Raw genomic sequence first — 16853 nt, 5'->3', positions numbered from 1 at the left:
GCCAGGAATTTGAGACTAGCCTGAACAACACAGCAAGACCCCATCCCTTCCAAAAGTTTTAAAAATCAGCCAGCCACAGTAGTGCACAACTATAGTCCTAGCTGTAGGACTATAGCTAGGGAGGCTTGACTCAGCGATAGGAGGGTGAAGCAAGAGGATTGCTTGAGCACAGGAATTTGAGGTTACAGTGAGTTATGATTATGCCATTGTACTCCAGATTGGGTGACAGAGCAAGACCCCATTTATTAAAAAAAATAATAATTAAAAACACATTTGTTCTGTGCTTTAATTTATCTACAATGGTTTAGATCAAACTCTGGGATATAAATAGGGTCTGTTATACAAAGAGGATCCACTGTGTGGGATGACACAGTGTTTGAAGAATTTTGTCCTAACTCCTAGCTAAATATCTTTTACCAGTTGAGAAATCCTGTTGATAGATTTTAGCCAGCTAGTTGAGAACTGAGGACTATTAGGGAAATAATAATTCAGTCTTTTGTGCACTGAAAAGGTACTGGCTATCTGAAGAGAGGGGAGAATAGTCATATGTATGAACACAAGTTGCTCAAAGCAATGTTATTCAACATAAAATAATTTTAAACTGTGGGAAGTAAACCAAATGTAAAATTTCTCTGGGAAGCACAACTTATTCTAGCCCAGGATTCCAGGATATCTGCCTCTGTAAATAATATTTTGCTCTGCCAGATGTTAGCAACACCTAAAAGGGCCCATGCCTTTTGATTACTAGCTGCATACCTACCTTTCCATAACCTCTAAGAACTTTCAGAAACTATCAAAAGAATTGGTAGTCAGACTAGGATACAGGATATATGGGCAGGATTAAGGGTAAGTTTGAATTGCTTCTTTCCCAGTTTTGCATATAGCATACATGTCCCCCTTTGGTATCTCAATGCATGATATTAAACGATAAGAAATCCATTTCCTCAGAGGCTGCCAATACACCAAGGAAAGCCCTAGGATTTATTCTTTTGAGAAATGGAGATGTTATTAACACTGTTCACCATATTTCTGTCCTTCTTCCTCCTATAAGGGCTCTCTTCAAAATAGAAGGAAATATTCAGGCAACATGTAATAGAGAATGAAAAACAGGTAAGTCCAAAGATGAAGCAACTCAAATGCTTCCATGTTTATATTCTGATGGAATACTCAAACTGGAACTGTCCTGTAATTTCAGATGTGCTTAGGTAAGGCTCGTCCCCAAATAGAGTTGCAGTCAAATCCAGTCTACCAAATCCAGAATCATTCTGCTTACCTGAGAGGAGCTGACTCTTTGTCCAGCTATTCATGGATGCTGTGGAATCCACCTCCAGGATGCTACTGCTGTGAGACTTAGGGATATGATGCCAGGAAGGGACCAACCCACCTGATCTCTTAGCACTTGGATCCCTTCAAAAGAGAACCCAGAGTCTAGTGAAAGTATCAGAAGAGTGATTATTAACAATATTCCTAGGACTAAACCCCTCAACATTAACTAATAAAATTAAAGCTTCTGATTTCTATTTCTGAAAAATTGAAATATTCACTTAATCACCATCTTATCTCATCTCATTCACATCTTGTGCATCTAGCATAGTATTTGGCACATAGCAGATATTCAAAACAAAATCTATTGAATGAATTAACAGACATATTGCTATCACATGTACTGTCTTCCTCTTTCTTACTAAACCTCTATAGCATCTTTGCATAAGTAAAATTAAACAGGACAGCCCAAACTGTGTTACTTGTCCACCCCCTTGATCAATCAGCTTTAGCTAGAATCCTGTAGCCAGAGAAGAACACTGGGAAAGTATGAGAATACGGCTATCACCTTTGCAGAAGATACAAACAATTCCTTTCAAAGTAGCTTACTGTTAGGAAAATTGCCTCTGTGGCAACACAGTAAAGACACTGTACAGAGACTTGAAATTTATGTAGCAAATTAAACCCTATGGGCAGGGCACAATAAGCTCTATTAAACTGTGACCATCATCTTGCAGGATTATAAATATAATTGGCTTCATAAAACACAAAATCTGGCTGGTGTGGTGGCTCACACCTATAATCCTAGCACTCTGGGAGACCAAGGTGAGGGGATCACTTGAGCTCAGGAATTGGAAACCTGTGTGAGCATGAGCAAGACCCTATCTCTAACTAAAAATAGAAAAATTAGCCTGGCATTGAGACAGAGTCTCACTGTAGCACCTGTAGTACCAATTACTCAAGAAGCTGAGGCAAGAGGAACTCTTAAGCCCAAGAATTTGAAGTTGTGGTGAGTTATGATGATGCCATGGCACTCCATCCAAGGCGACACAGTGAGACTGTCTCAAGAGAAAAAAAAAAAAAGGGCCAGCCACAGTGGCTCATGCCTATAATCCTAGCACTCTGGGAGGCCAAGGTGGGTAGATTCCTTGAGCTCAGGGGTTCGAGACCAGCCTGAAGAAGAACGAGACCCCCGTCTCTTAAAACACCCTGGCATTGTGGCGGGCACCTATAGTCCCAGCTATTCGGGAGGCTGAGACAAGAAAATCACTTGAGCCCAAGAGTTTGAGGTTGCTGTGAGCTATGATGCCACAAAACTCTATCAAGGATGACAAAGTGAGACTCTGTCTCAAAAAAAAAAAAGAAGGAAAGCAAGAATAAATAACACCTGAGTTTCTTCTAGGATCTTAAGATTGTGTAAGTGTGAATTCACTACTTTACTCCTTCATTCCAAATTATTTACTAAACAATTTTTAAAATACATTTTTAAGGCCTGGCACAGTAGCTCATATCTGTAATCCTAGCACTCTGAGAGGCCAAGACAAAAGGTACCCTTGAGCTCAGGAGTTCAAAACCAGCCTGAGCAAAGTGAGACCCCATCTCTACTAAAAATAGAAAAATTAGCTGGGCATGGTTGCACAAGCCTATAGTTCTAGCTACTCAGGAGGTTCAGGCAAGAGGACTGCTTGAGCCTAGGAGTTTCAGGTTGCTGTAAGCTAGGCTGAGGCCATGGCGCTCTAGTCCAGACAACAGAACAAAACTCTGTCTCAAAAAATAAATAAATTTATTTTTAATTGTATATTTTTAAGGCATACAACATTATGAGATACATATAGATAGTAAAAAGATTACTTTAGTGAAACAGATTAATATCCATCGCCTCACATAGTTACCATTTTTTTATGTGGCAAGAGCATCTAAAATCTATTCATTTAGCATGAATCCCATATACAGTACAATTTTATTGCCTGTAGTCCTCAGTGCTTTACATTAAATCTCTAGACTTGTTCAACCTACATATCTGAAAAATATAGAACTTTTTGCAAATTTTCATGTCATCCTTGAAAAGGCTTCATGCTAATCTTCTCTGTATTGTCCTAATTTTAGTATATATACTGCTGAAACACACTCTAAATAGTTTTATTTATTTATTTATTTATTTTGAGATAGAGTTTCATTTTGTCACCCTCAGTAGAGTGGCACTGCATCATCAGTAGAGTGGCTGGCGCCTTAGCAGCGTGAGCCACAGGCGCTGAGCCTAGTTTTTCTGTTTTTAGTAGAGATTTTGCTTAGGATTCTGAACTCAAATGATCCACACGCCTCGGCCTCCCAGAGTGCTAAGATTATAGTAATGAGCCACTGCACCAGGCCTAAAGAATTATTTTATACATAGTAATACATTTTAAATTTAAAGTTTTCTTTTCTCAAGTCCCTTTGCTCTTTTTCCCAGAAGAGGGCGCTGTTGCTATAGAAAGCTGATAGAGCACATAGAGAACAGATAATAAAGACCATCCTAAGTCATGGTTGAAAGCCCCAAGTTGGTGGCTTACATTACTGCAGGAAACAATGCCTCTATTCAAAGGCCAAACAAATACCTGCAGACATTGGAGCTCTCAGGTAAGGCGGCATCCAGGCTGACAGGGCTGCTGCTGTTTCTCTCACTGCTCTCATAGCCAGATTCCATTCGCTGGATTAAGCGAGGGTGCTGCTCTAAAAGGTGAGAGCCTGGCCGTGCTGGGCCCCAAGGCTTGTAGTGGGGGCTTGGTCCGCTAGATTTAATGTCATAAGCAGGTGGCTTGCTTAGTTCATCTGGTATAAATTCTTTCGCTATCCCGAACAAAGAACAAGTATGGAAAAGGTGGCAGATTTAGCATTTGCCTAAAATTAAGACCTACCTATTAATAATACCCCCTTCCCACCTCTAGCTACTCATTCGCTGAACTCATCCTTAAAAAGCCCAATATCAGAATAAAAATGCCTTTGCCAGGTCTACCAGAAAACAGACTTTTTAAATACCAATCCCAATTCTTCCTTAATTAACTCCTCACCTGAATCCTCAGAAAAGGGGCTAAGCTGGGTATAGCCACAATGCTTCCTTTTGTCCTTACTAAAGATACTGTCAATATTCAGAGATTCCCTTTTGGGTCTCCATGTTGGACGATACTTGCTAGAAGAACTGGATTTTGATTCACTGCTGGTACTCTCTATTTCCCAGTCACGAGAGTGTAAAGGAAGGTTCCGAGGAGGTTTTTTGTCAGGCAGGTCTCCTCCCCTCCCCCCAAAGGGAGAACCTACATTGGTCTGAGAAGCCAGGGATGGTCTGTTATGGATCATATTGCTGACTGTCTCTCTAAAATCCCTTAGCCTGTTGGTGCTGCTGGATGGTTTGGAAGAATTCCTAGGAGCCTGCTTCTCTTTCAGTGTTTCTCCTAAAAACGCAAAAGAATGAAACAAATATAAACATTTAAATGACCATAAATGCCCAGACCCCAATGTCTAAAAAGCAAGGAAAAGCCCTTTGAGCAAAAAAGAGAAGCCAACAGTCTGGAGTATAAAAAGGGTTTGATAGAGTGTGAAGAAAGAGAAGCAATGCAGAGCAGCTTGCCTTCACTGTGGTACCCTGAGGCCTGTGGCTCATCGCCTTTCTTCCTAACTCGGCCAGAACTCCTCTTGCGCTCTATCAGTGACCCTTTCTTGGATGTGTGTTTCTGATTACATTCACTATCAGTCAGGTGTCCTGAAAGAACAAAGAAATGAGGGTAAGCCAGTATCTGAGACTGACCTCCATCCTTTGGAAACCTAATTTTCTTCTGGAATTCATGGCAATGCCACAATTTAGTGTACCTGTAGATCAGAAGCTGTAGTGGCCATGACTAACTGATTTAAATGTAGGAATCTCTCAGTATATAATGCAAGTATTTAATGGGTACTTGCAAATTTACAAGAAATAGAGGACAGACAAACGTGTTAAAGTATACCACAGGAATGAAATCAGCAAAATTCAGAATGTGGGAAATCTATGAGACAAACTACCTATTTCTTCTACAATATTTTGGGAAGAAAGAGCCAGACATAGTAGCATGTGCCTATAATCCCAGCTATCCAGGAGGCTCTGGTTGGGGGATCCTTTGAACCCAAGAGTTTTAAGTCCATACTAGGCAACATAGGAAGATCCCACCTCAAAAAAACAAAAAACAAACAAACAAAAAAAGCACATTACAACATAAGGAAAAAATAGACAAAAACAATAGATAAATGTAAAAGACTTATCAACCCATCACAATGAACAGATTTCATTTGGGTGCTGAGTCAAACACAAAAAGCCATGAAAATAGTATGGCATGTATAAGATCATTGGATGTTTGAACACGCATTGGCTACTTAGAGTTTTAAGGAACTATCATTGCTATTTTTAAGTTTATAATGCTACTTTTAGAAAAATGATTTATGTGTGAGTAATAAACACTAATATACTTATAGAAGGGGGGATATAATGCCTGAGATTTGCTTCAAAATAACTTAGGAGTAGGGAAAGTAGAGGGGCAGTACACTATTCTGTATACTTTTAAATATGTTTAAAATTCTCAATCTAAAAAAAGGGGGGGGACACACAGAGTATAAACTACCAATCTGAAATGATGAGCTCACTAATTCCCAAACTCCCTAAAAATATGGGCACTTTTCTATGTCTTAAGTGTTTTATTCCCCATAAAGAACTTTATCTCAGCAATCATTCATTGTTTTTCCTTTTATCCCCTGTCACAGGCATACTTCTCTACATTTTAACAAAACAATTCAAGAATATTATCTGCATACCCTGTTTCCCCGAAAATAAGACAGTGTCTTATATTAAGGTGTGCTCCCAAAGATGCGCTAGGTCTTATTTTCAGGGGACATCTTATCTTTCCTGTGGGTAGGTCTTATTTTCAGAGGATGTCTTATTTTCGGGGAAACGGGGTAGATATAACTCACAGTAACAAATAGGCTATCTTTCATTCTTTTGTTTCTCTGTCCTTCAGGAAGCCTAGCAAGCTGATGGGCAGGTATCTCTTCCCTATCCCATAAGTATGCCCTTTTTCTCAAAGCTCTTCACTCCTGACAAGAGATGACTAAGTGTAAGACCACAAGGGTTTAAGGGTTACTATGGGAAGAACAGGAATCAGGAGAATAGCATTAGAAAAACAAACTTTAGAAAATCACATCAAGAATCACATTACAATGGTCCTTATTGATAGGCTTCTATTGACAGAAGTACGTGGGATACAGCATCACTGTTCATTCAGATCTATATTGCTTCTTTGTATTCTATTCAACTACCCAAATTCTATGCCTTTCTGCCTTTACGTGGCAGACCATTTCTGACTTCCCCCAGTTTCTTTCTCTTGGGACAACTTCTAAGCAGGAATTAAATCAGGAAAGGATCCTCTATATAAGCCCCTACCTGTGTCTCGACTGCTCTGAGACATGGAATCATTCTCCACATTATAGATGACAGTTCCCTGAGAATCAGAAGAGAAGTGACTGACGACAGACTCATGGTGAGAATGTTTGTAGGGATAGCTCTCCGTTGAAGAATCTGTTCGAGTGTCACTTGAGATGGAGGGCTCCCTCCCTGAGGGAAGGAGGAGACACATATACAAAAGAAAGAAAAGAAAAAACAGTGACAGAGAGAAGGAAAAAAGATGGACACAGCAGAGGTCCATAAGGCAAGAACTTCCTAAATGGAAGTGTGAGAAGGATATACCACAGAGCCATTGTTCCCAACACCCAACTTCCAAATAGCCCAGACACACATAAAATTCCTCCCACCCCTGCCCCTACCTTGCTGAAGCCCTCACTTTGCCTGCCACTGTGAAAAACTGTGGGGTTTTTAGAAAACCTATGGGGGGAAAGTGGAAGAAATAAAAAAGTGAAAAATAAGATCTATTTAGATGGAGGCAGGCCAACCTATGGTACATAACTAGTTGTTCCCCTGTCTCCTAATCTTTTACCTGTACTGCTAGGAATATTCCCTTTAGAAGTTTAATTGATGTTTTATGCATTTTTAATATCTCTGAGAAATTACGGGGCTGTTATTTATACATTAGTGTGAACTAGTTCAATCAGACTGCTTTCCTCTGAACACCTAGCTGAGATAAGCACACTAGGACAAATAGGTGTTTGACTGAAGACAGAAGTAGAGCAGGTCTGGGTGGGGTATAAGAGTCGGAAGAAAAGCACCATGTACCAAGCAGCAGGAGAGTACAAAGGGGAGGGAGAAAGATTTCAAAGTGAATGATCTTCTCTTTCAAAACTAGACTAAGGGCCAGTCCTAGATCCAAAAGAGTGAAAGAACATTTCTTCTTCTTCCCTTCCAGTAATCAAGCCAAAACTATTAAGAGGTTACAATTTAAATATATTATAAGCCTCTGTGGGCTAAGCCTGAGAGTTCAGCCATCAAGCTGAAAATTATTTCTATAGGAAAATATTATTTTTGTTCCAAACAATTGACTTAAGATGTAAATAACTGATTCATAAACATCACGACTACATTTGGAATTTTTTTAAATCTTCTATTCCAAAGTAACTACCTTTGAAGTGACTCAGTTTTTCTTATCTTAACAACTCACTTAAGTCACTGTTAAACTGTTATTAAAAAATCAGTCATCTTTACCAATATTAAAAAGCTAACTACTGGGGGCAGCGCCTGTGGCTCAGTGAGTAGGGCGCTGGCCCCACATACCGAGGGTGGTGAGTTCAAACCCAGCCCCAGCCGAGCTGCAACAAAAAAATAGCCGGGCGTTGTGGCGGGTGCCTGTAGTCCTAGCTACTCGGGAGGCTGAGGCAAGAGAATCATGTAAGCCCAAGAGCTGGAGGTTGCTGTCAGCCGTGTGACGCCATGGCACTCTACTGAGGGCGGTAAAGTAAGACTCTGTCTCTACAAAAAAAAAAAAAAAAAAGAAAGCTAACTACTAAGCCTCACAAACTTAATATCTCAATCAAAACATAATTATCTCAGTTTTGAGTTGGGGCCAAGTAACTTAGACACACACTCTTAAAGGCTGAAAAAAACAAAGCCTGGCATAAGGAAGTTAGGCTTCAGCAGAAATTGGCACTTCTTTCTTACCTCTAATGGATCCTGCTTCTCCAAGCTAGATTATGTGTTAGGCACATAATTAAAGATCAGTCCCACCTGTCTGATCACATGGGACGGGGGAAGGAGAGATAAAGACCTCGGCTGCTCACCTGAATCTTCACTATCATAGCACGTCCTGCTGTATGAATGGAACTCAGCTTGGGGAAACAGGTCCTGGGTAGACACTGGGGTACCCTGGGGATCTGCGTAAAGCAGCAGCAAGGGCTGATAATGCCCCTTGATGCATTTGGTCACCACGTCCTTCCATTTGGGCCCAATCTGAACCAGAAACAATCAGAAGAACATGACAATTATACTTCATATCCATAATTGAAAACATATCTTCTTGTTCTGCTTTTCTAAGGAAAATAAAAGATGAAAAGACAAAAACTGGGAAAAGGGACAACAGAAGGGATCTTAGACCTAAACTTAACACATTTTTTATTAAATCTCTTCCCTCCAAATCCTTTTAGAAACCTTTTAAGAGAAAAGGATGAATTACTTCTATTTGTGTGAAACATCAACTCAGTTGTAAAATATACATAAAAGTTCTCAAAGGTGATATGCTAAGTGAGGGAACTTTAGCTGCCTTAGTAACCAATTTCTTCTCACATACTTGAGATTAAAACCCTCACTAGAAATCTGCATTTCCATAATTTTCTTCTAAATATTAAAATCACTTCAATGAAGCTGCACAGCAAACAGAAGTCCCTCATAGACTGCCTCAGAATAAATGCTTTCAGTTTCAGGGTTCACACATGGCAGGACATAAAATGTCAAACTGCTTAGAATAGACAGCTGAACTGCTCGGCCTTAGCTGTGTGCTGGATACAACAATCCTTCTACCACAGGAGAAAAGACTGACAGAACAGCCAAGGTAACAATCCAACCAAATCCCTAAACTCATCTCATCTGAAACTTAAACCAGTCATGTTTCTTGGATGGTATGCTCTTAGAGTTGGACAACTAACATGGTGATTTGTTCATAATAGATGTTCAGTATATTTTTAACTGAGTTACCATTATTTTAATTAAAACATTTATAAGCTCTTCATCTATATGTCTTATTTAATACCTTGTAAGGGTATTTTTCAAATAAAAAACTAAAGCTCAAAGAACTTATATAAGTTGCCCTGAACTAAAATAGCACAAAAGAGACAAAGATAAAACAAATAAAGGAATATGATGAAGACTTTACTATTAGTGGAAGACATTGCTTAAAATCCATGGATTAGTATAGATTAGTGAGTTTCAACTGGTGTGCCATGAGAGGATCTCAGGTGTGCCTCAAAAAATTTTAAAGATTATTAATTAATTTATTTTCAAAAAAAGTTCAAAGCAGGTTTGGCACCCTTAGCACAGTGGATACAGCACCAGCCATATACACCAAGGCTGGCAGGTTCAAGCCCGGCCTGGGCCAGTTAAACAATGACAACTGCAACAAAAAATAGCCAGACATTGTGGCAGGCCCCGGTAGACCCAGCTACTTGGGAGGCTGAGGCAAGAGAATCGCTTAAGAGTTGGAGGATGCTGTGAGCTGTGACACCACAGCACTCTACCAAGGGCGATATAGTGAGACTCTGTTTCAAAAAAAAAAAAAAATTCAAAGTATAGTAAGTATATTCTTTTTTTTTTTTTTGCCCTATTTTGGGATCAACATAATTTAATGGTGCCATGGAAGTTTAACTATAGGTTCAAATGTGCCATGAAATTAAAAAGGTTGAAAAAGACTAGTGTAGATTATACAGGGTGTCCCAAAGTCCCTAATGTTGCCATACATAGGGAAAATGAGAAATTGTAGGTAAATATATCTTTACTTACAAAATAGTCACTGCAAAATTTTACAAAGAGGCAGCTACTTCATACAGAGTATTTTGTAAATATTTTGTAAAATTCTGTTATGACTATTTTGTAAATAAAGGTATAATTTCCCATTTTCCCTATGTATGATTTTAGAATCAATTTTTGGGACATCATGTAGTCATACCATGTCCCCCTAGCTGCTAACCTTATCATAAGGCAGATCTCCTTATCATGGAGATAACCTAAACCGCTTTAGCCACAGATTCTGTGGTTTAGACAGTATCAAGTTTCTGGCTTTAAGTATAATTATAGCCCTACTTCCCCTAAAACATCCTAAACAACATGTTAATCTGTGATAGGGCATTTAAGGAGATAATAATCAGTAAATAATTTATAGCAGCCCTGAGACAAAGTACTATTTACTGATAATTCCAAGATGGAATTCTGAACTTTGTATAAACCCTATAACCTAATTTGAGGCATTACTGTGCCTACTCAAATCAACCAATTAAAACATTTGTAAAAAAAATCCTTTCCTCTCTTGGGTCCTTGCTTCCAAGATGACAAAGAAAAGAAACTATAATGGTTATGCTAAAATGGGACATAGCCCCATGTGCCCCAAAACAGGGCTATTAAGAAGTTTGTCATTTAAAGGCCTGGTCGCGGTGGATCATCTTGTAATCTTATAACTCTGAGAGGCCAAGGCAAGTGGATTCCTTGAGCTTAGGAGTTTGAAACTGCCTGAGCAAGAGTAAGACTCCGAATCTACTAAAAATAGAAAAAATTAGCTACGCATCTGTAGTCCTGGGTACTCGGGAGGTAGAGCAAGGAGGATCATTTGAGCCCAGTAGCTGGAGGTTGCTGTGAGCTAGGCTAACGCCACAGTACTCTAACCTGAGGCAACAGAGTAAGACTCTGTCTCAAAAACAAAAACAAAAAGAGATTGATACTCTCATAGGAGAAACACCATTCAAAATTATGAAAATTAAACACTGAAGACAAATAATTATCCTTGGCTTTTTGTCTTTTTGAGACAGAGTCTCAAGCTGTCACCCTAGGAAGAATGCCATGGTATCATAGCTCACAGCAACATCAAACTCTTGGGCTCAAGTGATCCTCTTGCCTCAGGTTTTTCTATTTGAAGCAGAGACGGGGGTCTCCCTTTTGCTCAGGCTGGTCTCAAACTTGTGAGCTCAAGCAATCCACCTACCTTGGCCTCTCAAAGTGCTAGGTTTACAGGCGTGAGCCACCACGCCCGGCCTATCCTTCACTTTTTGTCACAGTCACCAACATTTCAAGAAGGGCTTAAATATTCTTACCTCCTTGACATGAGCGTCATCAAAGTACATCCATTTACGGATTTTTGTTTGAAAAAAGAATGTAGAATAATGTTTGCCGTAGTAACAGATCATTCCAACTAAGTACAATTCAGATTGCTTGGCCCGGTCATCTGTCACTCTGAAAAACAGCTATGAGAAAACAAGAAAAAGAACAGTCACATACTCAACCATCTCACATCATCTCTCAGCTCCAGATTCCATCAACATTTCCCCTTCTTTTTCCTCTCTTCCCCTCTCAACATTTCTTAATTAAGGCATTGACTTGATTCTCCTTCTAGCCTAAGATTTTTTTGCTAGTCTAGACCAATCATCAAAATTAACCTAAAAAGGCAAAAAGTAGGGGAAAACAAGACAGATAGTGGCCAGTAAACTTGTAGTTGTGATGTTTCTTCACATTTTATTTTTAGATTTTTTTTAGAGACAAGATCTCTTTCTGTCACTCAAGCTGGAATGCAGTGGCACAATGACAGCTAACTGCAGCATCAGACCTCTGTGCTCAAGTGATTCTCCTACCTCAGCCATCCTAAGTAGCTGGGACTACAAACACAAGCCATCACACCCAGCTTAATATACCTGTCAACAATATTTTCTTACTGGGTCCCATCATAAGAGGAGCCAGGAAAGTTAAAAAAGAGACTAGACGCAATGGCTCATGCGTCTGGGAGGCTGAGGTAGATGGACTGTTTGAGCACAGGAGTGTGAGACCAGCCTGAGCAAGATCGAGATCCCATCTCTACTAAAAAATAGAAAACATAGCCAGGTGTTGTGGTGGGTGCCTGTAGTCCTAGGTATTCCATAAACTGAGGCCAAGAGGATTGCTGGGGCCTATCAGTTTGAGGTTGGTATGATAATGCCACAGCACTCTACCCTGAGCATCAGAGTGAGACTCTGTCTCAAAAAACAAAATAACAGGATTGGCCCCTGTAGCTCAAGCGGCTAAGGTGCCAGCCACATACACCAGAGCTGGCGGGTTAGAATCCAGCCCAGGCCTGCCAACAAACAGTGACAAATATAACCAAAAAATAGCCAGGCATTGTGGCGGGCGCCTGTAGTCCCAGCTACTTGGGAGGCTGAGGCAAGAGAATCACTTAAGCCCAGGAGTTGGAGGTTGCTGTGAGCTGTGATGTCACAGCACTCTACCCAGGGTGACAGCTTGAGGCTCTGTCTCAAAAAAAAAAAAAAAAAAAATTATGAAATACTGCTAACAAATGTAAGCAGTGCAACATGGTTCTTTGTACCCTCAATGATGCTCCAAAAATTAAAATTAAAATTAAAAAAAAAACCCAGAAACAAAAACAACAACAACAACAAAAACCCCAACTCTATTTAGTTTCAAAGGTTTTTTATCAGCTGGCCCTATAAATAAATTTTTCCGTTGGAAACCTAACTAGTGGGTAAGAAAGCCCTCACGGGGAGCAATACAGCCATACTGGTTGTCAGCTTTTCAACTTCTAGGTACCCAGCATTGTCCTAAATGCTAAGAGATGTAGAAAAAAAATATTTTTTTTTTGTTAGTTTTTGTTTTTGGCAGGGACTGGGTTTGAACCTGCCACCTCTGGTATATGGGGCCAGCGCCCTACTCCTTTGAGCCACAGGTGCCACCCATATAGAAAAAAATTTTTGAAGAAAAGATTCTTCTGGCCTTGTTTATTTGGTTGAGAAAACAATCAAAAATTAAACCATTACAATATAGAATATGTAGGTGATGGAAATTTAAAAAATAGGAGATTTTATTGTGCACAGCCTACTCAGGTCAGATTCCTTAGGAAGGAAACCTAAAGCAAGATCCCATATAATTCATTAATTCTTAGTCATAGCTTAATGACATTAAAAAACAACAACTATGATCACCTTCAAAGAACTCCCCATGGAAAGCTATGCAGTGATGGATACCAGTGCCTAGTCCACCTTTCCAAGCAATTTTGGGATACTTTTTCTGGAATAGCCGTCAGAGCTGTCATCAGACAAGATTTGACAACTAAATTTGTGAACTTGCCACCATGTGCTTATGTTGGTAGCACTGTACAAACAATTCAGTAAGGTTTTATAACCTCAGTATATCAGTGTCTCACAGCTGTATTTGTGGGGAGTTGTGGTGATATCTTGCTAAGTAGCATTCATTATTGTTGTTACATGTTTTTGTGTGCCATAAGAAAGCTTTAACAGTCATTCCAGAAAAAGACTTCCAAAGTTGCTTTGAGGTCTGGACTAGGCACTAACATCAGTGCATAGCTTCCCAAGGGGAGTACTTAGAAGTTGACCATAGTGATATGTAACAATAAGATATGCAGCATGTTTTCTAGGATGAGTTAATGAACTTAATTGTCAGGCCTTGTATAGACATGGAACTGACAAGGTAGAGACCCAGGTCCAAAGTCTTTTTCCCTGCCTATTTATTTCTCTGAATAGATATACAGGAATCCACTGAGCCACTAAATTATCTTCCAAGCAGCTTCATTACCTTCTCAACAGTTATTCCTCACCATGAATTTCCTACTTTGGGGCTCAGGTCAACAACTTTTCTCTTCTTCACCTCTCATAGCAATTCTACTCAGAAATGTCCATTCATTTGACCTTAAACCTCCCATTGTTGAATAGATGTCCCTACTCTATACTGGTACATATGTAAACTAATAAGAGTAGAGAATTCAATTACTCTATGAATTCACTGATTGATTTTTATCAGTACCTAAGTTCTGTCTATCCTTTCTTTCAAAGCCAAAGTTATCCCATTTCTCCAAAAAAAAAAAAAAAAAACAAGAAAGAAAGAAAGAAAAGAAAACCTTTGCCACCTATGCAAAGGAAGTACGCGAGCACATACATGAATGCACATTTATGTGTACCCAAATATACAGGTTCATCTGTCCAAAACTCTATAATACTTGTCATCTAAGACACGCCTTTTCATTTAGTGCTCGTTGCCCTTAAATGATACTAAGATACAAAAGCACATAAGTCATAAATAGAGGTAATTAACACGCACATCACCCAGCTTAAGGCAGGTACCCAGGCTGTGGATAACATCCTCTGCCAAGTCTGAGTGGTCCGAGTCCCATACCAGTCCAATTGTGATAATCTGTGGAGCATTCATCAACACTCGGCGAATTCGGATTCTCTCTCCACAGTTGCTCTGAAATACATACATAAGGCTATTTCAAGAAATTTCCTACTGTTCTGCCTCAATCCCACTAATCCCAGGGTTCTCCTTCTTACCCTAAAACCCAACCCAACTTAACTCACCGGACAATTCCGCAGGTCCCCCATGGTGCTGGCATTCTGTAGCAGCTCACCAAACATACTTGGTGAAGGTTTTTCTCGTCTTTCCAGCATACAAATAGCCTGATTGCTTCAAGATGAGGAATGTAAGGGGAATGATGGTGGGATTGTACTAAGTTACTACTAAATCAAATATATCATTCATGTAAAGTCCTAACTTTTGTGTATTTGACTTTCTTCCTCTGCTTACCCTACCAAACTCCTTGTTTTGAATGGCCTCACTGTTACCTCTTTACCTGTCCCCAAATCCAAAGCTCATAAAATCCCTATTCTTTTCCTACTTTGCTGACCATATCTGAGCCTAAGAAAAGGGGTGACTGGAAGAAGAAAGAAGGAGAACAAAAGTTATTTTTAAAGTACTATTCTGAATAGCTACAATATGGCATAGACTCAGCAGTAAGAGTATCAGTTATTTGAATGCCTTCAGTTAAAACTCAATCAACTGGAGGTGTGCCTAAGGTTACAACAAAGAATTCTCTAAGACTCACCAAAGGGAAGTGGTGGAGATATAATGTACCATCTGGATAAAAGGCAGTGGATCAGATGTGGCGCCACAGCTAGTACATACACACTAGATAGACCAGAAAGAAAAAAGGAAAACCAAGAACCCATAGTCATGAACTGTTTTTGGCACCCATTTAACACCCCACAACCCAAGATAAAGGGTTCCTGAAAGCCTGGGTGTGGTGGCTCACACCTGTAATCCTAGCATTCTGGGAGGCTAAGGCGGGTGAATTGCTTGAGCTCAGGAGTTTGAGACCAGCCTAAGCCAGAGTGAGACCCCGTCTCTAAAAGTAGCCAGGCATTGTGGTGGGCACCTGTTGTCCCAGCTACTTGGGAGGCTGAGGCAAGAGAATCACTTGAGCCAAGAGTTTGAGGTTGCTGTGAGCTATGATGCCACGGCACTCTACCGAGGGTGATAAAGGAAGACTCTGCCTCAAAAAAAAAAAAAAAAAAATTGAAGGGTTACTGAAGGGGTCTAGAAAAGATGAGGATAGAGATAGGGTTCACCTGCTCGAACAATGTCATTGCAAACTTCTGGTGGGAAATGCAGTGTTGGGCAGTACATATATCCTCTTTGGTTTCATCAGCAATGTGGAAGTGAATTCTCATCAGGAGATTTTCCTGACAGGGAGAGTACAAAAGCAGTAGACCAACAATGTTTAACAGACAAATATACAAATTGGTAAGCAGCTTCCCCAGAGAAACAGCAATCTTCCTGGAAGTCAGAAATACATCTGATTTTTTTTTAATTTTCTGGTTTGAAATGATTATAAATTCACAGCAAGCTTCAAAAAATGTATAGGAGGTCCCATGTACCCTTCACCTATTTTTCTCCAATAGTTTCTCCACCTCTTACATAACTATAATACAGTATCAAAACAAAGAAAGGGACATTGATACAATCCACAGTTAATTCAGATTTCGCCAGTTTTACATGAACTCATTTGTGTGTGTTAGTGCACTGTGTGTATGTTTGGCTCCATACAATTTTACCATACGTACAGTCATATAACCACCATCACAATCAAAATATAGAACAGTTCCATCACCATAAAACTTCCTTCATGCTATCCCTTTATATCCTTACCCAGCCAATCCTATCCCTAACTCCTAGCAATCATTAATCTTTTCTCCCATTTCCATCATTGTTATTTGAAGAATATTATTGGCTGGGAGAGGAGGCTCACACCTGTAATCCTAGCACACTAGGAGGCCTCAGCAGGTGAACTGCTTGAGCTCAGGAGTTCAAGATTAGCCTGAGCAAGAGTGAGAACCTGTCTCTACTAAAAATAGAGAAACTAGCTGGGCGTAGTGGCACATGCCTATAGTCTGAGCTACTTGGGAGGCTAAAGCAAGAGGATTGCTTAAGCCCCAGTGTTTGAGGTTGCTGTAAGCTATGACGTCACAGCACTCTATCCAGGGCAACAGAGTGAGACCCTGTCTCAAAAAGGAAAAAAAAAGAATGTTATATAGTAGATAACCTTTTCATATTGCACTTTTCACTTAGCATAATTCCCTTGAGATCTATCTAAGTTGTGTAAATGAATAGTTTC

The 16853-nt window shown here is 39.8% G+C and overlaps 1 protein-coding gene and 1 non-coding gene across 17 annotated transcripts in view; both read right to left on the bottom strand.

Moving 5' to 3' along the window:
• USP54 (ubiquitin specific peptidase 54) overlaps nt 1-16853 on the bottom strand; it is a 152628-nt gene that overhangs the window by 22581 nt on the left and 113194 nt on the right. For 12 of the 16 annotated variants that reach the window (XM_053586091.1, XM_053586090.1, XM_053586086.1 and 9 more), the window contains 11 exons: nt 15808-15921; nt 15285-15367; nt 14761-14866; nt 14504-14650; nt 11500-11649; nt 8488-8656; nt 6704-6874; nt 4868-4999; nt 4311-4691; nt 3858-4089; nt 1274-1407 (listed from right to left, as the gene is read on the bottom strand). In XM_053586091.1, the coding sequence (XP_053442066.1) occupies nt 1274-1407; nt 3858-4089; nt 4311-4691; nt 4868-4999; nt 6704-6874; nt 8488-8656; nt 11500-11649; nt 14504-14650; nt 14761-14866; nt 15285-15367; nt 15808-15921 (1819 nt within the window). The remainder of the gene's footprint in view (nt 1-1273; nt 1408-3857; nt 4090-4310; nt 4692-4867; nt 5000-6703; nt 6875-8487; nt 8657-11499; nt 11650-14503; nt 14651-14760; nt 14867-15284; nt 15368-15807; nt 15922-16853) is intronic. The other 4 variants (XM_053586085.1, XM_053586089.1, XM_053586087.1 and 1 more) reach the window with 2 other exon arrangements.
• Nucleotides 3287-3389, bottom strand: LOC128582777 (U6 spliceosomal RNA). Its single transcript, XR_008379221.1, has one exon. It is a non-coding gene; the product is annotated as a U6 spliceosomal RNA (small nuclear RNA).

The sequence above is a fragment of the Nycticebus coucang genome, chromosome 3 (genome assembly GCF_027406575.1).
Source record: "Nycticebus coucang isolate mNycCou1 chromosome 3, mNycCou1.pri, whole genome shotgun sequence".
In the NCBI taxonomy this organism is placed as follows: domain Eukaryota; kingdom Metazoa; phylum Chordata; class Mammalia; order Primates; family Lorisidae; genus Nycticebus; species Nycticebus coucang.
Note: the sequence above shows the minus strand (reverse complement) of the source record. Positions and strands in the feature narration are given on the sequence as shown.